The sequence below is a fragment of the Hemiscyllium ocellatum genome, chromosome 10 (genome assembly GCF_020745735.1).
Source record: "Hemiscyllium ocellatum isolate sHemOce1 chromosome 10, sHemOce1.pat.X.cur, whole genome shotgun sequence".
In the NCBI taxonomy this organism is placed as follows: domain Eukaryota; kingdom Metazoa; phylum Chordata; class Chondrichthyes; order Orectolobiformes; family Hemiscylliidae; genus Hemiscyllium; species Hemiscyllium ocellatum.
Window position 1 is genome coordinate 70723991 of NC_083410.1, and position 26434 is coordinate 70750424.

The 26434-nt window shown below is 38.9% G+C and overlaps 1 protein-coding gene across 2 annotated transcripts in view; it reads left to right on the forward strand.

Moving 5' to 3' along the window:
- Positions 1 to 24287, forward strand: part of zdhhc14 (zinc finger DHHC-type palmitoyltransferase 14) — a 193790-nt gene extending 169503 nt beyond the window's left edge. Inside the window, exon 9 of one of the 2 annotated variants that reach the window (XM_060831587.1) lies at positions 23078 to 24287. In XM_060831587.1, the coding sequence (XP_060687570.1) occupies positions 23078 to 23479 (402 nt within the window). In that variant the 3' untranslated portion in view covers positions 23480 to 24287. The remainder of the gene's footprint in view (positions 1 to 23077) is intronic. The other variant, XM_060831588.1, reaches the window with a different exon arrangement.
- The last annotated feature ends 2147 nt before the right edge of the window (positions 24288 to 26434 follow it).

Consider the following 26434-nt stretch of genomic DNA (forward strand, 5'->3'; position numbering starts at 1 on the left):
ATCAAACTATGTACTCCTTGTAAGAAAATTTCACTTATAAGGCAAACTTAATCCGGTTCAGTTCTTGGGCAGCTATGGAACAGTTTTGGAGAATTATCAGCATTTAGGTAATAGAAGGAATATTTAGAAGCTAGAGTGCAATTTCAACTTGATCAGTATTTAAACACACTTTATGCTGTGGAAAATCTTAAGCCAGTCATTACATGAGAGTCCATAGTCGGTAAGATGGGAAATCTCTCAGCAGCGAATCTACGTTTAGACCAAGAATCCTTTTGGCTAACTTGAAGCAGCATTCCCTTCAGGGAAATGACAAGAAAAATAGTCTATCCTATGAACTAGAGGAAAACTGAATAGAGGAAAATAGAGGTGCAGTTTTTGTTTTTAACTGTATCTATATATTTTTGGCACAATAAGTTGTGAATATACCAGGAAGGTAGAAAAGTAGAGAAGCTAGTTGTGCAGTGTCATTGTAACGTGTAAAAGAGAAATACTTTTTGCATTTTGCACTGCCTTTCATGACCTCAGGATATCCCAAATTGCATTGCAACCAATAAACTACTTTTGATCTATTTTCACTGTTGTAATGATGGAAATGTGGCTGTTAATCTGTGCACAAAATGTTCCCACAAACAGTAATGTGCTGAGAACTAGATAATCTGTTTTAGTGGTGGTGTTTTAGTTGCAATGAAAAACATCTCTCAAAATTTGATTGGGTGCTTTTAAAAAGTGCTAACTGCATTCATTGCTGCATGTGATAATTTGTATTCTTCTGTGCAAATAGCTTAAAACAAAGTCATCACTTGAATTCCAAAGGAATTTCTCATTCTTATTCTTTTGACTATTGATCACTTAATTGAGAGACTAACATACCTGTTAACAATTTTCATCTTGGTTTCAAGTAGCTGAATTTATATTTCACATAGCTTTATTTACTTGTGCCATAAATCAGCCTTACCTGTGAATTCCACAGGGATTCTCCTAAACACTTACAGTTATTTAAATGAGAACTGGGAGAGGGGTGGCTGGTGGTTGGAGTATTTAAATAGCTATCGACATTCTTTCCTGAAATTCCACCAAAGTTACAGGGGGAGCTCTGGGGAAATTCCATGGAAACTTTGCTCCAGTAAATGAAAAGCGAATCAAAATGTCGCATTACTTTGATATGAAAGTTTGATATTATTGCACCTGGCTTCCATTTGTCATTGTTGACAGTATTTCTTTCATATGTGTGCCATTTGGAATCTGCTCATCCATGTGTGAAGACATTTCAACTATTTGTTTAGATATTTAGCATATAGTTTACTGCAATATCTATACGAATTGCTTGAAAACTGAATTACAACTTTCATTTCATTAATACAGCTTGTACCATACAGGGTACAACCAATATTAAGCATCAGTGTACATGAATTAACAATGAGATATATGTAATCATGTAACACCTAACATGTGTGCAATGTAAGCCTTTACTTGATGCAAACGATATTTGTTGTCATTTCGATGTTTTTAAGGATAAGAAACCTTCCTTTGTGTTCTATATAGACTGTTATTTAAAAACAAAGTGCATGTCAGTTTCCATCTTTAAGGTCCTTTACATTTATGGGGACAAATTAAATTAGTCAAAATCAAAAAACTGCTTCTGTACATCTAAGAGAACTTAATTTTAGAGCTGTATTTGATAAGGTTACTAAACCAAATCTTTTCATTATATATTTTGAGCTGTCACTAAATATTTGTAACAATGTACATTTCATGACAACATCCCAAATGTTTGACTTCTAATGATCATGACGTGTCTAACGTTTTATTCACTAATTTTCCAAGTATGGCAAAATGACTATAAAACAAAAATGCACTTTTTGCTCCTGACACTTTTCTTAAAACAAACTAACAATAATAAGTGAGGGATTACAGGAAGTAATGTGGATAAAATATTTATCATGAAATTCTTACAAGTCTTCCCCAAGGGACATAGCAAGATTATTTGTTTCATAATGTTATTGTAAGAGGGCAACCAATTAATTATCGTGTCCTGTGCATAACCTTCCAAGAAATTCTCAAATTTAACTTCTCCAGGGCTGAGGGGTGACCTTATAGAGGTTTCTAAAATCATGAGGGACATGGATAGGGTAAATAGACAAGGTTTTTTCCTTGGGTTGGAGAAGTCCAGAACTAGAGGGCATAGGTTTAGGGTGAGAGGGGAAAGATTTAAAAGGTACCTAAGGGGCAACCTTTTCACGTCGAAGGTGATGCGTATGTGGACTGAGCAGCTAGGGGAAGTGGTGGAGTTTGGTACAGTTACAACATTTGCGTGTAAAAGTAAACCAATCAAAAAAAATCTTTCATGAGAAAACCTTGGTTCCAGAAATGGAAAATGGTTCAGCTTAGTGGTTAAGTTCAGTTTAGAAAAATGCAAGTTACAAAGTCACGGAGATTTGCAGCAAATGCCTTCAGCCTGTTGTACCCACACCAGTCAAAAACACCTTCTAACTCTTCTAATCCCATTTTCTTGGCCCGTAGCTTTGTATGCCTTGGCATAACAAGTGCATGTCTAAATACTTAAGTGTTTTGAAGGTTTCTATCTGTACCATCTGTACAGGCAATGAGTCCATATTCCCATTATTCTCTGTGTGAAAAAGTTTTTCCTCACTTCATTTCTAATACTTAAATCCATGCCCCCTTGTCATTAATACCTCCATCATGGGGAAAAGTTGCTACCTGTCCACCCTATCTATGCCACTCATAATTTTATACATCTCAAATTGTGTCCCCTCATAATCTCCTCTGCTGTAAGGAAGACAGTCCCAAACTGTCCAATCTCTTTTCCAGACTGAAACACTTTATCCACTTCTCCCTTAAGGACCAGTATACATGCACACCAAAGTCCCTCTGATCCTTTGTACTTCCCAGAGTCCTACCATTTATTCTCTTGTTGCCCAAGTCCATCTCTTCACATTTATCTGAATTGAATCCCACTCTTTTCTGAATGCTTAAATATAGAGGTCAGAAATGAAATTAATATAAAACACTGGGAAATAAGAGAAAACCTCCAGCAAATAAAGCATTTTTAAGTATATATGTTACTGCTGCAGCGATAAACATTTTGGTGTAATCGCAGAAGCATTATTGCTGTTATGAAAGTCATTCTGAACCTTAGTGCTTTTATAGTTAAACAGTTGGCTTGCTCAGGAAGTTCATAATTTCCTGCAGATACCAATACTGTCAGGGTCAAAACTGTAATTTTTGGATGAGGCTCTTATTTACAGAGATTACTGATATTTTTGAAAGTTCAGATGTTTGGGCTTCTGCCTTAGTCATATTTTTATGCCACAGTTAGAACTGAAATTATCTTTTCTACTATGTATGCGTTAGTTCCAACTGTAGTCTCTATTTGCACTGTAACAATGTTGGAATTGCATTTTGAACTTTCACATGCCCATTTAAAAGACGCAATTGTTTCTTTTGTGTAAAGAAACAATATTACAAGAAGAATTTTTGTGCCACAGTGGTAATGACCCTAGATCTCAGTCAGGAGGCCCAGGTTAAAATCCCATCTGCTCCAGAGGTAAGTAGAACATCCTTGACAGTTTGATTATAAAAAACAACAGGGAGGTGAAGAATTGTTTTTCATATTGTGACATCTGGATTTTGTTTGATTTTGTTTACCTAAATTTGTTTCGACTGCCTTATGCGTTTGTACTGCAGCATTATGATGTTTAAGTTACATATTTTTATAATGTTGCCAAATAAATCATAGTAAAATTATTACTTATTTTTATAGCATTTCGATCATGCCACCTAAAGAGAGACATACATTGATTGCAAACATAAAAGCAAGTTGTCTATTTTTTTTTGTATTTGATTTAACATTGGCTTGTTAAGTTGATAAATATAAATCGAATACATGTCATTTTTTAGAATCAAAATTTTCCTGGCCCTGTCATGGAAAGCTGATACTCTACCATCATAATTGGAATGAGCAATAACCAGCAAGCAAATTAGTGCCAATCTCACTGTGGCCTATACTTGCAATAAAAAAAGTTAAAGTTATTATTGCATAGAAGAAGGTAATTGAGCTTATCGAGTACATGCTGACTGTCTTTTGAGCAATCCAATCAGCACTATTCCCTCAGTTTACCCCTGTATCCCTTCAAGCACATTTATTTTTGTGTTTATCCAGTTTTATAATCTTCACCATTTCTGTTTCCACCACCATCATATTGCCTTGCTAACTACGTTTTCAAAATGCCACATCATTTCCAAAGACGCATGCCCATGAACCTTCAGATTCTTCTGTCTTGTACGATGTTTAAAATACTGCTGTTAAGTCTATATTGCTTCTTCCTACCCTTTCTGATGAAATTTATCCCCTTGCGTTTCTTTATGTTAAGCTTAATTGTTACTTGTTTACCTGAATGGCTAGCTTACCTGTGTCTGTTTGCAATCGATTGATTCTCTGTCTGCCACATCTGATTGGATATAAAACTCGTTCTTGTTATTTTCTCTTTACAAAACAACCACACAGATTCTTTAATTTCTGTTATTCTCTTTCATTCATCATGCTATGAACCACTTTACATCTAAGAACGCATTTGATTCTTTTAAGTGTTTCTTCACCAGTTGACATTCAAGCAAAATTATCTGTATTTAACCAGAATGCTGAAATACTTGGTGATTCCATTTGTTTCCTCTTTCCCATAATCTAATCCTGAATATGATCAATTTATAATAGGTATTTTGCAAATGTGTCTACATCCACAATATATTAAACTTATTAAGTCTAAATAACATACACTTGTGCCAACCCTTTCCTGCTAATAAATTGCTATGACCACACTTACAATAGAAATAACCAATCTATGCTTACCTTACTGTACCGTAATAACATCCTTCACCAATAGTGAAGTTGTAGTGTTTCAGTTTTGTATCCCAGAGCTTTTCAACCTGCACACAGAGCAATTTGACCGCTCCACTTCCCAGATGTCTTTAAGATTAACATTCACTATAAATGCAATGCAATAGCAGTATTATGTAAGTCTTATGAATTAGAGACTGATTTCATATTGTGCCAATTATACTCCCCATGTCTCACTCCACTTCATCAAATTACTACATTTGACCTTGACACCCCAGTTGGAAAACTGATCTAATTGGAACAGACAGATGGGGTTTGACTGGATTGATAGTTGTCTTCCTGGCTGAAGTATATTCTCAGAATAAGGGCTGATTATTTAAGGCTGAGATTTGGATACATTTCTTACTCTAAAGGCTTATGAACATTTGGAAGTCTGTACCCCAAAAGTCAAAGATTCTCCATCACCAAATATATTTAAAGCTGAGATGGCCAAAGTTTTGAAGCAAGATATGGAGAATGGGCAAGAAAATAAAGTTGATGGAGAAGACCAACCTTAGTCATATTGATTAGCAGAGCAGACTAAAGGAAGTGTATACTTTGCTTCTATTTCTTATATTCCAGGTGTAAAGCCACAATGGAATACTAAATATTGTGGGTGACACAGTGGTTAGCACTGCTGTCTCACAGCGCCTGAGACCCGGGTTCAATTCCCAACTCAGGCGACTGACTGTGTGGAGTTTGCATGTTCTCCCCGTGTCTGCATGGGTTTCCTCCGGGTGCTCCGGTTTCCTCCCACAGTCACAAAGATGTGTGGGTCAGGTAAATTGGCCATGCTAAATTGCCCGTAGTGTTAGGTAAGGGGTAAAATGTAGGGGATGGGTGGGTTGCGCTTCGGCGGGTCGGTTTGGACTTGTTGGGCCAAAGGGCCTGTTTCCACACTATAAATAAAGCTGACCATTAAGAATTTCTAGTTGGTCCTTGTAGCTTGGCTAAATCCAAGATAACTGACCAAATATGTAAACACAGTTTTTCATCCCTTGCCCTCATCTTCACCTTTTCTGTATATTCCCTTGGAATTTGCAAAAAAAAACAATGCAATGAAAACACTCAGCCATTTGGAGAAAAATATTCTTAAAATCCCACTCCAGTCACCACCAGTGAACAAAACCAGTGGAGATTTCAAGTTAGATGAAGTTGACAACATCTTACATCATTAAGCAGCTCTAGCAAAATTGAAGTTAATGGAAATTAGGAAGATAACTCTGCACTGTTTAGAGTCATGACTCGCACAAGGAAGACGGTTGTGATATTGGAGGCCAATCATTTCAGCTGTTTCATCAGTGACCTTCTCTCCATGAGGTCAGAAGTGAGTGTGCCCGCTGATACTTGGACAATGTTGAGTTGTATTCACAGCTCATTTGATTTTGAAATAGTCCATGTTCATATACAGTAATTATGGAAAGTATCCAATGGTTGGTAACATTTCTACCACGTTTGCCAGGCAATAACTGTCTTCAGTGACAGAACTTGACCATTTCTTTTTAATATTCAACATCATCATCTTTGTAGAATCCCCTACCTTCAATATCCTAGAGTTGCCTTTGATCAGAAGCTTAATTTGGACTAGCCATAAAAACACCCACTCAAAGAGTAGGTTAAGGGTGGCGATTTCTGCACCAGATAATTCATTTCCTGAGTCTCCAAAAGCATGCCCACTATTTGTAAGGGATAAGTCAGGTCTGATGAAGTAGTCCTCATTTGTCAAAGATGTGCAATTCCAACAACATTGAGGTAGCTTGACAATCCAGGTCTACAAGATGCCCCCTAATAACTCATTTAGATTCCTTAAGCATTACATTATGACATGAAGCTCTGCCATTCAGAAGATTGGCAGCAAATGCAAGGGAACATTATCGCCTGCAAGTTCTGCTTCAAGTCGACATCATTCTGACTTGAAGCTATAGTACTGTCATAGGATCAAAATCCTGGAGCTGCCTTATGCAGCGTAGGTGTACCCACACCAAATGGAGTGCAGTAATTCAAGAAGGCAGCCTACTAGCATCTTCTCAAGGACAATTAGGATGAATGACAGATGTAACTTTCTTTTATGGATAAGCTGGGTGCAATGTCTGAAATGTGCACAAATTTTCTGAGACCAATAAATTTTACGTTGATTGTCATTTATTTCCCAATTTATTTAATCCTGGATCAGATCACCAAAACGCAAACCTCAGTGTGTGCACAGTTTGAAAATGCAACTGTTCCAGGCACAAATCTCCACTCACCTTCAGTGGAAATGCAGCAAATCACAAAGAATGTGAAATTACAGGGAGTCAGCCTCATGATTCTACCACTAGTTACTTGTCTTGAACTAAGATTTGGGTATTCCTGGGCAAAAAGTCAAGGAAAATCAGCACTTCTGAAATAAGCTAATCCTTGTTTAAAACTATACATATATATTTTATATCAAATGAACATTGTGTAGCATCAAATTAGAATTACAAGACTTTTGGCAGGACTTAATCCAATCAACGTTTTTCAGTAGACTCCATTGTACAGTGATGTGACCTGATTTTGTCTGTATTTTCTAAGATATTTTATTTCCACAAGATAACTAACGTGTAGGCTGGTGAATAAATTATATGGAAGGTCAATGTGAATCAAGAAGAAGAACAAAAGTTGCTGGAAATACTTGAATCAAGCAGCATCTTTGCAAAGAGATTAAGATCATGGTTTAAGTCAAAACTTTAACTCTGTTTTCTGTGTATGGATGCTGCTTGACTGCTGCGTTTTGGTGTTTAACAGAATAATCTGAGTCAGAGTTGCTGTAGCAATGCTTATTTTTACATGCATTTGTAGTTTGGAGCTTTGGCTGACTTCAGTCTATCTCAGTCGAGAGTGTGGTGTTGGAAAAGCCCAGCAGGTCAGGCAGCATCCGAGGAACAAGAGAACCAACATTTCGGGCAAAAGCACTCCTGCTGCTTAGATGCTGCCTGACCTGCTGTGATTTTCCGCGCCACATTTTCTTTTTTGATTACTTAGTGTGGAAGCAGGTCCTTTGGCCCAACAAGTCCACACCGACCTGCCGAAGCGCACCCACCCAGACCCATTCCCCTACATTTATCCTTGCACCTAACACTGCAGGCAATTTAGCGTGGCCAGTTCACCTAACCTGCACATTTTTGGACTGTGGGAGAAAACCAGAGCACCTGGAGGAAATCCACGCAGACACTGGGAGAATGTGCAAACTCCACCCAGTCAGTCGCCTGAGGTGGGAAATGAACTTGGATCTCTGGCGTTGTGAGGCAGCAGTGCTAACCACTGTGCCGCCCACATTCTCTACTCTAATCTCCAGCATCTGCAGTCATCACTTTTCCTTTCCAGTCTACCATATATGATCATGAAATCCTGAAGTGGGACTCAAACTCAGCACTGCTGATTCAGAAGGTGTGACACTGCCTGCTGTGCCACAACAGTTCCTATCTGCTGAGTATTTCCAGCATTTTCTGTTTTATTTCATATTTCCAGCATCTGCAAATTTTTATTTTTGTAATATGAATTACATATTTATCTACCATTTATGTTTTAAAAGCCTGCTTGAAGGCATCTCTAATGTAAAGTATTGTAATTTACAGCGAAAGTTTGGCAAATCCTATTTTACTTAGTACGATTTAAAGTTGTTATGGAGATAAAGATTTAGAAATGCATTTCTTTAACATACAGTTCTGCACATTCTAAACCATTTTGGTACTAAAAAAGCATTCATGCTGTATTAGCGAGTTTTGAGAAGATGTGTAGCTCAGGTTGAGGTTCTGGATGTAGGTTTTCTCGCTGAGCTAGAAGTTTCATTTTCAGACGTTTGTCACCTTACTAGGTGACGAATGAGCCTCCAGATGAAGCACTGGTGACATGGCCTGCTTTCTGTTTGTGTTTAGGTTTTCTTGGGTTGCTGATGTCACTTGTGTCCTGTGCTGATGCCACTTCCTGGGGTGACATCATTTCCTGTTATTTTTCTCAGGAGGTTGTAAATGGGATCCAAGTCAATGTTTGTTGATCGAGTTCCAGTTGGAATGCCATGCTTCTAGGATTTCTGCCTATTTGACCTAGGATTTCTAGGGCAAACATGCAGAAAACTAGCCACCAGGATATATGAACATCAACTAACCACAAAAAAAAGACCCATTCGCACTAATATCCTTACATACAGATGAGGAAGGACATCACTTTGACTGGGACAACACATCCATCACGCTAATCTTGAATCTAATCTCCAGCATTTGCAGTCCTCACTTTCGACTAGATATTGTTGGCAGATTAGTATAGAGTGAGTTGTGAATATGCAAGGGTGTTTTTCAGTTGTAAAGAGATATAATTTTAAGACTGATCACTCTTGTGAGATTATTAAATTTCATCTGACGCTGATCCAGATTCTCAGACTGACACTATTTGACCATCTCTCAACTCCCATTTCTTCTGAAATCCTTGTCTGGAGGTCTGTGAAACACCGCATGGCAGCAAGATTTCTATTTGTTGGTCAGTAGAGCAGAGAACTTCCTCAAGCATTTCCAAGATGAAGGCTATACACAATGGGTTCACGACCTCAGTAGCAGTGCTCATTTCTGACCAGGTTGCCTTCATGAATGTGAGATTTACTTAGGTACCACCTCATCTGACAGTCACGTGCAAACGACACTCTCTCGTCACATCCTCTAAAACAAAGCAGTCCTGTGAACAAAGAGGCATACTTTCAAAGTTCATCTTTGCTTGGTATCAGTTCTTGTTTTGTCAGCTGCACATTGATGGTGTGGAAGCCTTTGTGGTTGATGAATCCTCTGAGGTGGTGTGGAGCACTGCGATTGTCATATCTAGCAGACAGCGATGCTGTGCACCTGGGGAAAGTCAGTGAATGCCCCAAATCTAAAAGCCTGCTCACTTAATTTTATTTTGTATCAATAGGGCTTTAGGAAATTACTATTAATATATCTACACTTCCTTTATCTTTATCTATTTCTGTTAACCATGTGGAGACCATCAAGTCCTGGAGATCACCTTGGTCCAATTATTTTTTCATTTATGATTTTTGCCTTGTATTGAATCCACTTTATTCCTTCTCTTGATTTATTTAATCTTCCTTGTATTTCTTTTTATTTTAACTTCTGCCATTTCTTTACTCAGCAAATTTTGAATATGTCTGTCGTAAATGAGGCCACATTTCCTGAACCACTCTTTCTTTCTCAACATTCTTTATAAAAGCCATAAGGTCCCCCCCCCCATATTCCCTTTCCCCTCCTTAATTTATATATTTTTTGAAAAGTGGCTTTCATTTTGCCAGTCTACAAGGTTTGTAGACACCCACATCTGAAGAGTGAATTTAAAAAACTTACTTTGGTTTGTGCTTCTCCTTTCTCTGTTGCACTAAATATCACACTCAATCATTTCATGTTCTTTGTTGGAATTCTAAAATGGGATTAAAAACCTCAAAGAAAAATTTCACACTCTTGTCAAATGAATCTTTCAATATCAATTGTTGATTTAAACTTGTAAAGCCCTTGTCACCAATTCAAAATCTATTGACATAAAAATTGCAATTGAAATTCTAATTAGGAGGGTGTTTTTAAATGGCAATTTTTCAATTTCTGTCTGTCTTTCCAAGGTTAAATATTTCTCTGTCTTGGTTGACTGACAAATGAAATTTCACCCATTTGCACACTTAATGGCATTTACTTTCAAGTTGTTGGTTCTTTCAAAGTTGATAAGTTGCTGGATTTTAATACTCTTCCTCGTTATTTTGATTTGTCTGCTCAAAATTGGCAAATAACTAATAATTAAAACTTATTTCTAAATTGACAGACATACATTTACAATATATTTATAATATTTTATACTACCTACATTATGTAGACCTATTTATAAACTGAATAACTTATAGAACCATTTAAATGTTCCTCTTTCATCTAAAAATAGATAATTAATTATATATTTGACTCAATATATAACATAGTGCTATTACTGGCGGAAAATGCGGTTTTACTTTAAATCCTAAGATGTAAGATTTGGTGAGTCTGTCATAATCATCTTGAATTTCACTGGCAAATCTATCAACTTCCTTTCATAAGGTTTACGAAACCCAAAACAAATTGCTCCATTTTACTGGTCTTTTTTTATAATGCAGATTGGGAAATTCCTGCATGAAGTTTATCTCTCAAAAATTGACCATGTACCTCCCCATGTTTAGTATGGTGCTCCCTGCACCTCTCAATTTAAAACCTGAAAATATCGTAACATGACCTTGTTATGACTGTTAGTAAACACTGCTTGGGTCTGATGATTCCAGTCCCCTTACTTTGTCTATTCTGTAGTGTGATAGCAGGATTAATGGCTAACCTACATATCCCTGAACGCTATGGGCAATTTAGCATGGTTAACCCACCTAACTTGCACATCTTTGGACTGTGGGAGGAAAGCAAAACACCTAACGGAAAACCACCCAGACATGGGGAGAACATGCAAACTCTACACAGTTGAAATTATTTGACACCCTAACTTGGCTTCCAAGTCATGTGCAGTAATTAATGTGAAAAGTACAGCTGTGAACATAGTCAAATTTTCAGGTCCATCAAGTTGGTCAGTAGGAATGGTGATTCAATAAGTAGCGGGGAAAAAAACGCATTGTTAGGAGGTACATGAAATCACAACAAAAGTGTTTTATATAAGGGTGGCACAGTGGTTAGCACTGCTGCCTCACAGCGCCTGAGACCCGGGTTCAATTCCCGACTCAGGCGACTGACTGTGTGGAGTTTACACGTTCTCCCCGTGTCTGCGTGGGTTTCCTCCGGGTGCTCCGGTTTCCTCCCACAGTCCAAAGATGTGCGCGTCAGGTGAATTGGCCATGCTAAATTGCCCGTAGTGTTAGGTAAGGGGTAAATGTAGGGGTATGGGTGGGTTGCGCTTCGGCAGGTTGGTGTGGACTTGTTGGGCCGAAGGGCCTGTTTCCACACTGTAAGTAATCTAATCTAATATAAAGGTGCTGTGTGGCAGTGGATGCTTTGGCTGAAATGTTGATATTTTTATAGGTAATTATTCTCTGAGGGGCAAACATACCTGCTTACTTTCAAGATAAATGCTGTTACTCAGTTTCTTTGAAAGGACAAATAAGCTTAAATTGTTTGAGTAGTCATTAAATCCTAAACGTTACAAGTATGCCAGCATATTGTAAAATGGAGAAATCACTGACTAATTCTGGATGGGTTGTGACTAATGATGTCCAGTATTATCAGTTTCTCAGTTATGCAATTTGAATCAATATGAGTTGGAACATTCATACAGCTGTATATTTTTTGCATTCACTCGTGGAATATGGGCACTTTGAAATGGTAACCAGTTGATGCTTTATCTATGTTTTAATTTTCTTTTGTAACACTGAGTTTCACATCCTCAAGTATCTATCCAACTCATTTTGAATCTATAACCTCAGACTATTGACACATTTGTCAAGGGAATTTTATTCTCTGTCCATATCATTCCATCAGCTTAGACTTCATGGAGGCCAATTCTTCCTCTTCACTATTCCAAAGAGAACAAATCTAGTTTATCCAACCTCTGCTTATAACTGATAACTCTCCTAGTAAGCCTTCCTGATCACCTTTTATAAGACTTTTATGCCTTTTTCCTTAAGTGGATTCACAGAGCTGATCACAATATTCCAGTTGAAGCTTTAACAGTTCTAGTATTATCTCTTCTGTTTTTAAATTCTAGGGACCTATATTCTTTTTATAACCACTTTATCAATTTCCCTCGCCATCATTAAGGATTTATGTACAGGCACCAAGGTTTCTGTTCATATACTGTTTTCAGAAGTCTGCTAGTTATAGTAAATAATTAATAGCCTTTGCACTTGAGTCCTTCCAAAGATCTGCACTGCACTCTTCTCCATATGAAATTCTATTTGTCATATTTTGCCCATTTCATCACCTCTTTGTCATTCAAATGCATCTTGTTATTTGATTGCTGGCTGCTATTTTGCCAGGTTTTTTATGATATGCATATAGCAACAACGTAGTGTGCCATTTTGGAATCATAAATTATGAGGAGAATAGTCAATATGTTAATATGATGTTTACAATTCAACACCATTACTTCAACTTATTAATTACATTGCAATATAATTTAATGTTAAGTGGATTGATGGGCATCTGAAAACATGCCAGCAATCCAAAAGATTGATGTTAAAACATTGGCTTCTTTGAGTTTATTCAATCAGCAATTGTGTCATACAGATCAGAAAATTCTCAATTCCATTCCAAATACATTCTCTTTGCTAATCTTAGCCAGTGTACAAGCTACTGCAGTGTAGAAATACAATTTGTTTTCCCACCATAATCTAGGCAAAAGCTAAAGAATCGCCTAATTACAGTTACAAAATGAGCCAATATTTATCCGTTAAAGCTCACGTTTGAATGTTGGTATGTTTTGTAATTTGTACCAGAGGGAAGCCACCACTTATGAAACTGTTCCAAGAAACAATGAACACATTTAAGAAAGTTTTAAAGAAAGGAAAACAACCTTTTTTTTTAAAACATAATGAGAGCTGCAATGCCATCATTTAGTTGTTTGCAGGGCCAATGCAATGCTTCTGAGAACATAGTCATAGAAAGTAGCCAGAAAGACTAAAGATAAATTTTCAACAATTATACTATCTGTGTTTAATAAGTTGTAATTTTTTTGCATGGAAATTGCATGTATTTTCTAGCAATAAATCTGCATGTTTCTTGGATTAAATATTGTTCTGTTTTATTTGCATGGCTTGATATCTTTCTAATGATTTTATTGTCAAAAATGTACAAATATTCACTGTACTGTTGCAAAATTAGAAAATGTAGTGAGATCAGTATTATGAACAGTGCTTGCATTACATTTATGATCTAAATGTCGGTGTGCAACACAATTTCAAAATCTGCAGATTACACAACAGTTGGAAGTATTGTGAGATGGATGGTAACAAACTTTGAAGACATAGGTTGGTGTAATTTGCAGAACAAGGGGCCAATTAAATTGAATTCAGAGAAACATGAAGTGATGCTAAAGAGCAATGTTATCTACTAAAACAATTGTAATGTGGTTGCAGGATTAAAGTATCCTATGATAGGTTGTGTTTGTGTACAGATCATTACAGTTGGTAGGCCAGGTTGAGAAACTGGTTGATAGGTATATGGCATCTTTGGAATCATAAATTGAGGCACAGACAACGAAAGCAAGAAAGTTGTGAATCTTTACAAAACACTGGTCCAGCCTTAAGTGAAGTTTTGCATCCGAGTCTACACTCATACTTTAGGAAGGATGGGAAGACGATGAAGAGGATATAGAAAACAAAAGAATGATTTTAGCATTCAAGAAGGGACTTCAGGTATGCAGTTATATTGGTGAAGCTGGGCATGTTCCTTTATAAATGAAAGTTGAGAGAATATTATAAGCAAATTACCTGAATAACCTAGGAGGGGAGGAATTCTGTCTGTTAGTGAAAGGATTGCGAACCAGACAATTTAAATCGATTAGCAAAAGAACCACAGGCAGTATGAAGAAAGTCATTTTTACGCAACCAGTGGTTAGGATCTGGAATGCAGCTCCTGAGCATCAGATGGAAACAATTGTCAATAGCTTTCATAAGGGAATTGTTTAATTATCTGAAGAGGAAAGATTTGTGGGGTCATGGAGACAAAGTGGATGAATGGGAGTCAATCTTGCAGAGAGCTGGCATAGACATGTATGACCAAATGGCTGTAATCATTCAATTATTCTATCATTTATGCTTAATGAAGCTTTGTGTCAGTTATTATGGAGCAAAAGAAGAGTGTTCAACCCATCATGTCCATGCCAGCTCTCTGGAGAGCTATTCAGTCATTCTTGGTTCCTAGCTTGATCTTGGTATCCCTCGTTTGTTTCCCATAAGTATTCATCCAGTGTCCTTTTGGAATTATTGATCATCTCCACTTCCACCATTTTTGGAGGCACTGAGTTCCAAATCATTACCATTTGCTGTTTAGCAAAGCTGTTCCATGATCCTCTGCATCTCCTGTCCAAAACCAGAAAATTAATACTGCCACCAGCTTATTGAAACAGCATTTCTTTGTCCACTTTATCTAAACCTACCATAATCTTGGAGACCTCTGTCAAACCTCCCTGCAGTCTAGCTTCACCAACCTATCATTGTAACTTAGGTCCCTCACTCTGGAACTATTTGTGATAATCGCCTCTACATTTTCTGAAGGCCCTTTCCATCCTTACTAAATGTGTAGTGCCCAGAACTGAGATGCAATATCCTGGTTGTGGTCTAGCCAGAACTTAATAAAGGTTAGGTAACTTTACTGCTTTTATGCTCAATACTTCTATTTATGATGCCTAAGGGTCCCTATGCTTAATTAAATTGGAATGTAAATTTCAGTACCCATGTGATGGCAGTGTCTCAAAGCCTGGTGGTGTATAGTACCGAACAGGATATTACCTTGGGCTGCTTGCAACAAGCAAGGTGTTGACCGTAACCAGCCAGTACTTGTAAAGCTCATCACAATTAATGTCAAACATTTTGTAATTCTGCAGTTGGATGATACTTGTAAAAGAATCCTGAGTGCACAAAGAATTATGCTGATATCAATTTAGGATTCTTGATTGGGCTCAGAGTTTGACAAACTTTAGTATATTGGAGAAGAGGTGATAGTCTAATGGTAATGTCAGTAGACTAGTAATCCAGAGCTCCAGACTAATGTTTGGGGATATAGGATCAAATACCATGAAGATGGAGGATGAAATTTAAATTTTCTGTAAAGCTGTAATTAACAACAGGCAAAATAGTGAATCAAAACTAGAGGACAAAGGTATAAGGTAAAAGGGGAAAGACTTAAAAAAGACTTGAGGGGTAACTTTTTCATGCAGAGGGTGGTATGTGTATGGAACGAGCTTCTAGAGGAAGTGGAGGAGGCAGGTACAATTACAATATTTAAAAGGCATCTGGATGGGTCTATGAATAGGAAAAAATGGATTAAATGCTGGCAAATGTGACTTGGTCAGATCAGGGTGTTTGATCAGTGTGGATAAGTTGGACCAAAGGGTCTCTTTGCATGCTGTACGACTCTTATAATGAATGATGTAAAAATTCCATTTGGTCACTAGTGTCCTTTTGTGAATGGAAATCTGGCATTGTTACTGGTTTGGCCTGCATGTGAATAACATTAATTGTACTCTATGATTGCCTAAAAAACCATTCAGTTCAAAGGCAGTTAGCGTTGGGCAAAGCCAGAGAAGCACAAATACAATTAGGGATCTTTTTTGTTTGAAAGCCATGGATACACAGCCATTGCAGATGGGAAGAATGTACACATACTATGCCAGTTTAAACTCTACAAAGCAGGTGGAAACATTGTCAGCTTTATTTCTGGGGACAATGCCTTGACCAATCAGAGTCGACGTGCGTCATGTACGCTTTAAATAAAGCTTGGCAATTAACTGTCGATCATCAGAAACTGGTGCACTCACCATAGCATCTCCTTTATGAATTGGAGTTTACTTCCCATCCAATCAGTGCTGAATTCTCACATTGTTTAGATGCTGCTTTTCCTTTATTTTATTGCTTGTGAGTTGTCTAGTGTAAAATGTAAAACTTTGACAGAATGTGCCTTTTCTAACCAGCAATGCTCCAGGTCTGTACTACCAAATTGCTATTTGCACTAGATATATGCTTACACTTTTTTTGTGTGAATAGTGATAGATTCTTCTAAGTTTATATTTGAACACTTTAGTAAAACTTCACTTTAAAGAATGATATTTTTTCTCCAGTATTTTAAAAAATAGTTATTGTAATAAGTTTTTCAAACCAATCATTCTTTTTGTACAAATATTATGATTGTTCATTGTCCTAAAATAGGTCATATTGAAATAGATATTGAGTCATTTGAAATATTTAGGACTGATATTGCTAGATTTTTGTTACTTGACAGTACCAAGGGATGTCGAGCCAGAATGAATAAATGAAGTTGAGATGCAGATAACCATGATCTAATTGAACAGGGGAACAAGCTAAGGAACAAAGTGGGCTAGTTTGGTGTCTAAGTTCCGCCAGTTCCAGCCTGGGAATGTAGGAGTCATAGCTGCTTCTACCAAATGGTGCCTAGTGTGTGAACAGAAACTGCCCTGACAATTAATGTGACAGTATCAGTGTAATCTCTTCTTTAAGGAAAATTATGATTCACAAAGATCACCCTCAATTACTGTTCTTTACATAATATTCCTTGTGTGCCTAGTTAAATTTGAGACAATTAATGATTATGGGCCATTTGGGTGGCGTGGTGGCTCAGTGGTTAGCACTGCTGCCTCACAGCGCTAGGGACCTGGGTTTGATTCCTGCATCGGTTAACTTGCCTGTGTGGAGTTTGCATATTCTCCTCATATCTGCATGGGTTTCCTCCGGGTGCTCTGGTTTTCTCCCACAATCCAAAGATGTGCAGGTTAGGTGATTGGCCATGCTATATTGCCCATAGTGTTAGGTGCATTAGCCAGGGGTAAATATAGGGTAGGGGAATGGGTCTGGGTGGGTTACTCTTCGGAGGTTCGGCGCGGACTTGTTAGGCCAAAGGACCTGTTTCCATATTGTAGAATATCTAATCTAATTTGCTTCATTCTACCTCCAAACCACAAAATGTTGCCTTTCATAATACAGTACTGTTACAGAACCAGTCTTTTGCAATCACATAAATGGAAAATAATTTTACTGTAGTATCACTGCCACTGGTGTGGCTGGTGGATTTACCAGATAATGGGCAACCGAGTACTCGCCTTGTTAATCTGTGCCACCATCTTCCTTTCCTCCACATTCATTTTGCATGGTGGTCTGGATGTCTGACCACTGATTGCTTAATGTTGCAAAGAGGCATGATTGATTTGGTGAAAAAAAAACTGGCAGAGTTCAGTCTGGAAACCTGAGATGTCCTCCATTTAGGTGATGAAGAAGATAGATCAATGTCTTCTAAATGATAAGAAGCTTAAGAACTATGAATGAGCAGAATAATTTGTGGATCAATGTACAGAATTCACGAAATAGTGGTGGGCCAGTTAAATAAAATGTTAAATGATAAATACTAAACTTTATCTGCAGGTTCTAATTAGACTGTCTCTGCTGGTCCTCTGATTCATCCCTTATGATTTAAATTTGCTGCCTATCTCTTGATTGGTAGTTTATGGAAAGAACAGTAAACCAGCACCAGGACAGACCCTTCGGCCTTCCCAGCCAGTGCCGACACATTCTGCCCTTCCATACGCAAACTGTTTTCATTTGTAGGATTTGTATCTCCTCCAGTCCCTTCCTGTTTATGTATTGGTCCAGGTGTTTGTTGAATGCTGCTATTGTGTCTGCTTCCACCACCACCTCTGGCAACGCATTCCAGATACTCGCCACCCATTGTGTGAAAAAGCTGTCTTGCACATTTCATTTAAATTCATCCCCTGCACTTTGAACCTGTGTGCCCTAGTAATTGACCTCTCCATCTTTGGAAAAATCCTCATACTTCCCACTCTATCCATGCCATTCACGAACTTAAACTTTTATCAGGTTGCTTCTCAGCCTCCTGTGTTTCACTGAAAACAAACTTAGCCTATCCAACCTTTCTTCATAGCTAAAATTCCCCATAGCAGGTGACATCCTGATCATTGTTTTCTGTACCCTCTCCAAAGCATCCACATCCTTCTGGTTGTGTGGTGACCACACTGTACGTAATATTTCACGTGTGGCCAAAATAAAGTTCTATAAAGCTTCAGCATGACTTGTCTATTCGTGCACTCAAAGCCTCTTTCAATGAAGGCAAGCATGCCATAGACCTTTTTTTTTACTACCTTATCTACCTGCGCTGCCACCTTCAATGATCTGTGGACCTGCACATCCAGTTCCCTCTGCATATCAATACTCCTAAGGGTTCTGCCATTCACTGTATGATTTCCACCTATACTTGACCTTCCAAAAGGCATTGTCTCCCATTATTTAGTAAATTTAAGGGAATGGGTGGGTTACGCTTCGGCGGGTCAGTGTGGACTTGTTGGGCCGAAGGGCCTGTTTCCACACTGTAATGTAATCTAATCTAATATATTTATCCCTGTGGGAATAGATCTGGCACTATGCAAGCTGCATACATGGCCCTCTCTCACAAGAGTAGTGCATTTGTGCCACTGTAAAACTCTTCTTCCATAGCTGTTTTGGTGTTAGTTAGTTAGGTGGACCAGCTACTCTGACACCAACTGAAATGGATCAGTCTAGTGAGAGTTCACCCACCAATAGGATCCTCAGTGCTCTCCTTAGAATAAGAGCAATCTTTCAACAGCAAAGCTGAAAGCACAAGGGCAAAACCGTTAGTAGGACTGGTATTAGGAAGAATAAATTTTTTTTAAAAAAAACAGGGGTAGTACCAGGCTGATTATTTAGTAAATTTCCTTTCATGACTGGAGTGATTCGGGACTGCTTTCTTGCCCACCTGTTGTGAATGTTGTGGTGCTGTGGGCCAGCCTAACTTTGGCAAAAAACTGAAGAGGAAGCAGGTTATTAAGTTCAGAAAAGAAACACTGTGTGGTTGTATGCAGATAGTTTCAATAGCTGCAGAGTTTGCAATGTCAGCTGGTATTTGTCTTCTATGAGTCAATTAAGGATGAAAGGACTTAGCAGAGTTGGGGTACTATTTCAGGTTAAGTACAGAGAATTGCTAATCGACAGCTTCCCTGTCATCTGTCCTGTCTTCATCAGAGCCAAGTCCATGTTCACTGTTGCTTCATCTCCAGGGTCCACTTGGCAAATTCATGGATGCCACCATGGTGTGGCAACTTCGAGGGTTTCCTTTCTTTCAGAATCCCAACATCAATGTTTGTTGAGAGTGTAGAATACATATTAGCTCCTTGAAAACATTGCTATTAAGTAGTTTTTATCATTGAGCAGAAATCCATGCACTAACTGGTTTTGTTGGAAAAACATGAACGCAATGCCTTATCACATGATAGCATGGTACCACCCAGACAACAAGAATATAAACTGAATTATTCATTTGGCATGATATGTGACAACTCCCTAATTATTGATGTAGCTGCCCCAAGGGAAGTCTCCTGTGGTGGCCTGAGTGCAATTGATGACATCCTGTCCTTGAGAATCTCAACGCTACTAAGCCAACAGACACATCACATTGGTCCTTTGTCGCACAAGCCCTTTAGAAGATTGTGTATATTAGTTGCTTCATTTGTGAGGTTTTTGCCAACTGGCTGATGTATGCATGTCAGCTCCTGCAGCCTGTAACAACCCAGAGGCGACAAGGCCAGCGCCCATGAAACATTGCAGTCCACCATCTGTTGTGGACTCTTCATCTGGCTGCATCTGCTGACAAGGTCAGGAATAATTTTGAAACCTGAACGAAACTACCTTTGATACATCTAGAAATAAGTGGTCATAATACCTGTACACCTTTGTGGAGTTTACTGGCAGCTTTCCATCCCCTGTCTGCATTCTTTCCCCTTCCTGGCAGTCTTCCTGCAGCTTGACCAGCCACCTCCACCCCTTCAACTTCTAGTGTTCTTGCTCTTTGTGCTTCCTTTATTTTTCCTCCAGCATTCAGTTAGGATATAATGCAGAGAACCAATCTGTTTTATCCTGAGTGGTCTGTTCCTAAGACCTGGACTTGCCTCTCCCCACCTTACTTTATCTAACTTTATTAGTGTTTATTTTTCAGATGTGTTTGTCTATCTTTCCTTAAATGGATTTGTACTATTTGTCTTAATCAAATGACAGCCACTTAACCTTATGACAGTAGGTTTCACAGTCTAATCACTCTTTGCTCGATAGGTTTCTCCAGACATATTTCTTTGATAAAGCAAAGAACTGCAGATGCTGAAGATCTGAAACAAAAAGAAAGTGCTGGAGAAACTCATCAGGTCTGGCAGCATATGTGGCAAGAAAGCAGAGTTAATGCTTTTAGTTCAGTGACCCTTCCTCAGGACTGATAGTAGCTAGGAAAAGGTGGTATTTATGCAGATGACAGAAGGACAGGGGAGACGGAGTGAGTGAATAGGTGGAGACGGAGCCCAAAGAGTGACAAAGATAAGCAAAGAGAATGCTGATGGTGAGCCAGGGAGGAGAAAAGCCAATAATGGGGACAATGAGTAGGTGAAAATGGGTTGGCTATGCTGAAAGCAGCCCATATTATGACGTGGCCTGAGCTGTGCGGGGGGGGGTAAGGAATGTAAAAGGTGGTGTTCAGGCTCTAAATTCATTGAACGTGACATTGAGTTCTGAAAACTGCTGGGTTTCCTAATGGAATGTGATATGCTGTTCTTCCAGCTTATGCTGAGCCTTAATGGAGCAATGCACTGGACCTAAGACTGAAGTGTTGAGCAGGTAGTATAGTGGTGTATAGAAGTGGCAGGCAACTAGAAGCTTGGTCATTTTTTGTAGACAGAACACACTTCCTACACTTATGTCCTCACCCTTTCCCTTCCTGCACCACCAGCCTCTCCATCCAAAGGAACATAATTTGTCATTTTTACCACCTCCAGAGGGATGCCACCACCTGACACACATTTTCTTCCCTTCCCTCTCCCTCTCCCTTTCAGCATTTCACAGGGACCGTTGCCCTCAGGAAATCCTGGTTGACGACTCTTCCACTCCCCAATTTCCCCATTCCACCTTCCCATACAATTGCAGCTGATATAACACTTGTCCATTTACTTCCTGCTTTCTCACTATATAAGGCCCTAGAACACCTTGCAGATGAAGCATTGATTTAACTGTATTTCACTTAATCTACTGAATCGCTCACAATATAGTCTCTACATAGGGAAGACAAAACACGAGGTGACTGCTTTGCATAACACCTGCATTCTGCCCATAACCCTTTTTGATCTACTCGTTCTCCCCATTATCTGCTTTTGTTTTCCCTTGGCTCATTATCAGCCGTCCCTTAGCCTGAGAAAATTGTCTTTTTCTCTCTCTCTCTGGGCTCTGTCTGAACCTATCTGCCCACTCTTGCCACCCCGCCAGTGGAGGTGCCAGTGTTGAACTGGGGTGGATAAAGTTAAAAATTACACAACATCAGGTTATAGTCCAACAGGTTCATTTGGAAGCACTAGCTTTTGGAGCGCTGCTCCTTCATCAGGTGGTGTCAGAAGTTACAGGTTAAAAAGGCAATAGTATTTCACTAAACTTTTGTTTTATATTGTCTGGAGTAAGATTTTTTTTTCCATCCAGACATATCATAAATGCCCCTTTAAATATTTGCTTGTTTCAAGTCTAGCTCAGATTCATAGTGAAAACTGAATTCACCGTCAATTTTGTTGTGTCTTCTTAAAATTGAAAGAATTAAACCTGATGAAGTAGCAGTGCTCCGAAAGCTAGTGCTTCCAAGTAAACCTGGTGGACTATAGCCTGGTGCTCTGTAATTTTTAACTTTGTATAGAAATCCATTTGCATCTATTGAAGTTAGTTAAAATCATTTTTATGTGACTGACATGGCTCCAGTAATGTTTCTGACTCCTAAAGAAGCGACATCATGGGAAACATTGTTTGAGTAAGGTCTTTTATTTATGTATGAAGGGTATACAGAGATCAAAGGATTAATCCATACCTATGGAATTAACCACATGTTCCATATTCTGTGCATTGTTTGGGTGTCCAATTTGTATGTTGGTCAAGAATGACCTGCAAAAGAATTGCATTAAACATCTATATTCAAATTACTTCTGTTGCTGTACATATTGGAGATGAATTTCAACACCTCACTAATTCTTTATTTGATCCAATTAACAAAGTCATGTTATTTAAAAATTAAATTGCTTTTGTTGACTGCTAGGGCATAGAATTCAGTAGACATGGTAAATCTTTTGAGCTTTTTCTATATTTGTTCTGTGGCTGTCTAAATCACTGGAAATAATTGGCTTCAAAAAAGCTTCACCATTTCTGTTCCACAAGAATGTATTTGTGTTTGCATTCAACTTGTATTAGTTGCTAACTAATTCAAAAATGGAGGAAAAAAAGTTTTGAATGAAGTCTCTAATGTGCATGTTTTCCTAATTTTGCAATGTAATTGTGCTTCACATAGATTGTATTCAGCATGATTACTAACCTTTTTCCCATTCTTTTCCCACCATTTATCATTATTATACATCTTCCATATTTCTGATGCTCCGTACATCTGTTCTCCATTTATGCTGCAGTGTGATCAGGACCAATGCATTCAGAGCACTAAATTCGTTTTGCAGGCAGCAGCCACACCGCTGTTACAGAGTGAATCAAGCCCAATGAATGAAGAGCTCCCTGTCCCAGGGAAAATGACAATTTCTTCTCCATGTGCCACGTTGACTCTTGGGCAGCCAACACCTCCACCGTCTACATCAAGCCTTGCAACAGAAACCATATTAGCAGATACATTGCCATTGAAGGAAGCATGTGAAGGTCACCACTTTCTTACACCAGAAGAGGCTCCATCACCTCCTGGAATGCTCACCCCAGGTAGCCCACTTACTCAAAGCCACACAATGCATGTCCTGAATGCAGTCACCCAGGATTCAATGCACGAGGACTCAGTTCGTGGCCTTGTCAAACTTAGCTCAGTTTGACACCTCTTATGGCCATTTTAATCTTTCCCAATTCCAGATGTTACCTGGAACTGTCAAAAGATTATCAAGAAATTGCACCATAATCCCATCGCAAACTGATGTGAAATAACAGATAATCCCTTCTATCCTGTAATGAAGAATATGTGCCATTATGTGAAGAAGAAAATATGTGTGCTCATGAGTAATTCAGACTAAGAAGCAACACTTCACTGACTTTTGTTTTATCTATGAAGCAATGGCAAAAGACTTTCAACTGCACCCAGATATTGTACAACAGTGTAATTTCTATTGTGCTATATTTTCAGAAACTTGTGACACAGTGGAGATTGGTAGGAATGACTCATGACCTGTTGAATTAAAAACTGAGAAGATGGAGTGAATCAGTTGTTAAACTCAGCATGAAAGCTTTACTCATTTGAACGTATGTCTCAACTCTTGTGAAGTTGGTTAAAAGTGAATAATCACAAGGTCTTTTGTTGAAGCCTGTTTTGACTGCAGTCTAGGATACTGTGTTGCATTGTAAACAAATGTTACAGGCCAGTGTAAAACTATTGAACACAATAGTGATCTTTGTTTTCCAATGAGTATATATGGGCAAGGAAATGCAAAGAACTGAATGAATGCAATCTATTAGCCTTCATTATATAAAATTTAAATTTTGGGTTTATAGGATCTAAAGTATTGAGGGCTGCTATTGTCTCACACCATATCATTTATCTCTTTCTGTGAAGTGTTTGAGAAGGAACTGTTCTGTGCCATGTCACCATTTAAATCTGGTGATATTTATTTCCTGTGGACATTAATAAATTGATTTCACATTTTATTCTTTAAATCCTTGGCACTTGTACATAATGGAATTACTGTGCTCAGCTAGAACAAACATCAAGTCAATTTTCTAATGCAATATCTGTCACATTGAGTTTTTGCCAATACAAGTCTTGCTAAATTCATAGAACCATACAGCACAGAAGGAGATTCTGCCTATTGCGTTGATACCCACTCTTTAAATAGCTGTCACATTACTCCTACTTTCCTGCTCTTTCCACACATCCCTATCATGCTGCAAGTATTTATCAAGTTGCTTTTTGAAAGCTACCATTGAATCTGCAAAGACCACGACTTCAGATGATGCATTCCAGAACATCGTTACTCATGTTAGAAATTCCCATCTCCCTCGCCAATGGCTTTGCAAACTGTCTTCAACATATGATTTCTGTTTGGCAATCTTCCTGCCAATATTTACATGATCAAAATCATTCATAGTTTTGAAATTCCATTAAGTCTCCTGTTTATGTGTAAGGAGAACAATCCCAACTTCCCTCAACTCTCCCTCGTGCTTTTTTACATTCCAAAAAAGTCTACTTTGACATCCTTCCTAAAGGTTGGAATTACTAAAGTATGATCTCCAGAATCAGTCACAATATTTCTGCTGATGCATGACTAGGTTTCCCATAGCGTCCTTGATGCTGCACTTTGTCTGTATTTGTAAAGACCAGGCTTTTAGAAATGCGTAGTGATTATGTCCTTGGATTAATAATTCAGAAGAAAGGTCCAGAGACACAAATTCAAATCACAATGGAATATGAAATCAGTTAGATAAGGAAACCTATAATAAATAAGTCAGTGGTGCCTGTTTGGCAACTGGATTGCTGTTTTAAAAAAAATCTGATTCATTCTTCTCCTTTAGGAAAAGGAATCAACACAACATTGTGGTTAACTCTTAACTGTCCTATGAACTGACTGAACAAGCTGCTCAGGAGAAAGTGAAGACTATTGGTGCTGGAGATCAGAGTCGAGAGTGTGGTGCTAGAAAAGCACAGCCGGTCAGGCAGCATCTGAGGGACAGGAGAATCGACATTTCGGGCATTAGCCCTTCATCAGGAATGAAGCTTATGGGCCGGAGGTGTTGAGAGATAAATGAGAGGGGGATGGGGTTGGAGGGGAATACCATAGGTAATTGAAGGTGAGGGAGAAGGTGATAGGTCGGAGAGGAGGGTGGAGCAGATAGATGGGAAAGGTGATGGACATGTCAAGAGGGTGGTGCCAAGTTGGAGGCTTGGGTCTGGGATAATATGGGGGAGGGGAATTGAGGAAACTGGTGAAATCCAGTGTGGTTGCAGGGTCCCGACATGGAAGATGTGTTCTTCCTCCAGGTGTCAGGTGGTAAGGAGTGGGTGATGGAGGATGCCCAGGAGCTGCATGTCCTTACCAGAGTGGGAGGGGGAGTTGAAGTATTCAGCCATGTGGTAGTGGGATTGGTTGTTGTGGGTGTCCCAGTGATGGTCTGTGAAACGATTCACAAGTTGGCATCCTGTCTCCCTGATGTAGAGGAGACCACATCACGTGCAATAGATACAGTAGATGACATTGGTGGAGATACAGGTAAATTTCTGTCAAATGTGGAAGGATCTTTTGGGGTCTTGGACAGAGGTGACGGGGCAGGTCTGGGTGCAGGTTTTACACTTACTGCGATGACCAGGGAAGGTGCTGGGAGTGGAGTGTGGGCTGGTGAGAAACGTGGATCTGTTAAGGGAGTTGCAGAGGGAATGGTCTCTCCGGAATGCTGATAGGGGTGGGGAGGGAAGTATGTCCCTGGTGCTGGAGTCTGTTTGTAGGTGGCAGAAGTGGCAGAGGATGATGCGATGTATACTGAGGTTGATGGAGCAGAAGGTAAGTACCTGGGGGTGGGGGGTGTTCAGTCCGTGTTGCATTGGGAGGGGGTTCAACGGTCGAGGTGCGAGAAGTGGAGGAGATGTGCTGGAGGGTATCGTCGACCACGTGAGAGGCGAAATTGCAGTCTTTGAAGGAGGCCGTCAAGGATATTCTAAGATGGAATTGAACACGCTTCTCAGTTGTATCAAACCATTATGACAAGTATTCCATCATATTGAACAATTACTGGGAATAGTAGGTTATATAGAATATATTCCCATCAGCATCACAGGCTTTCTAAGG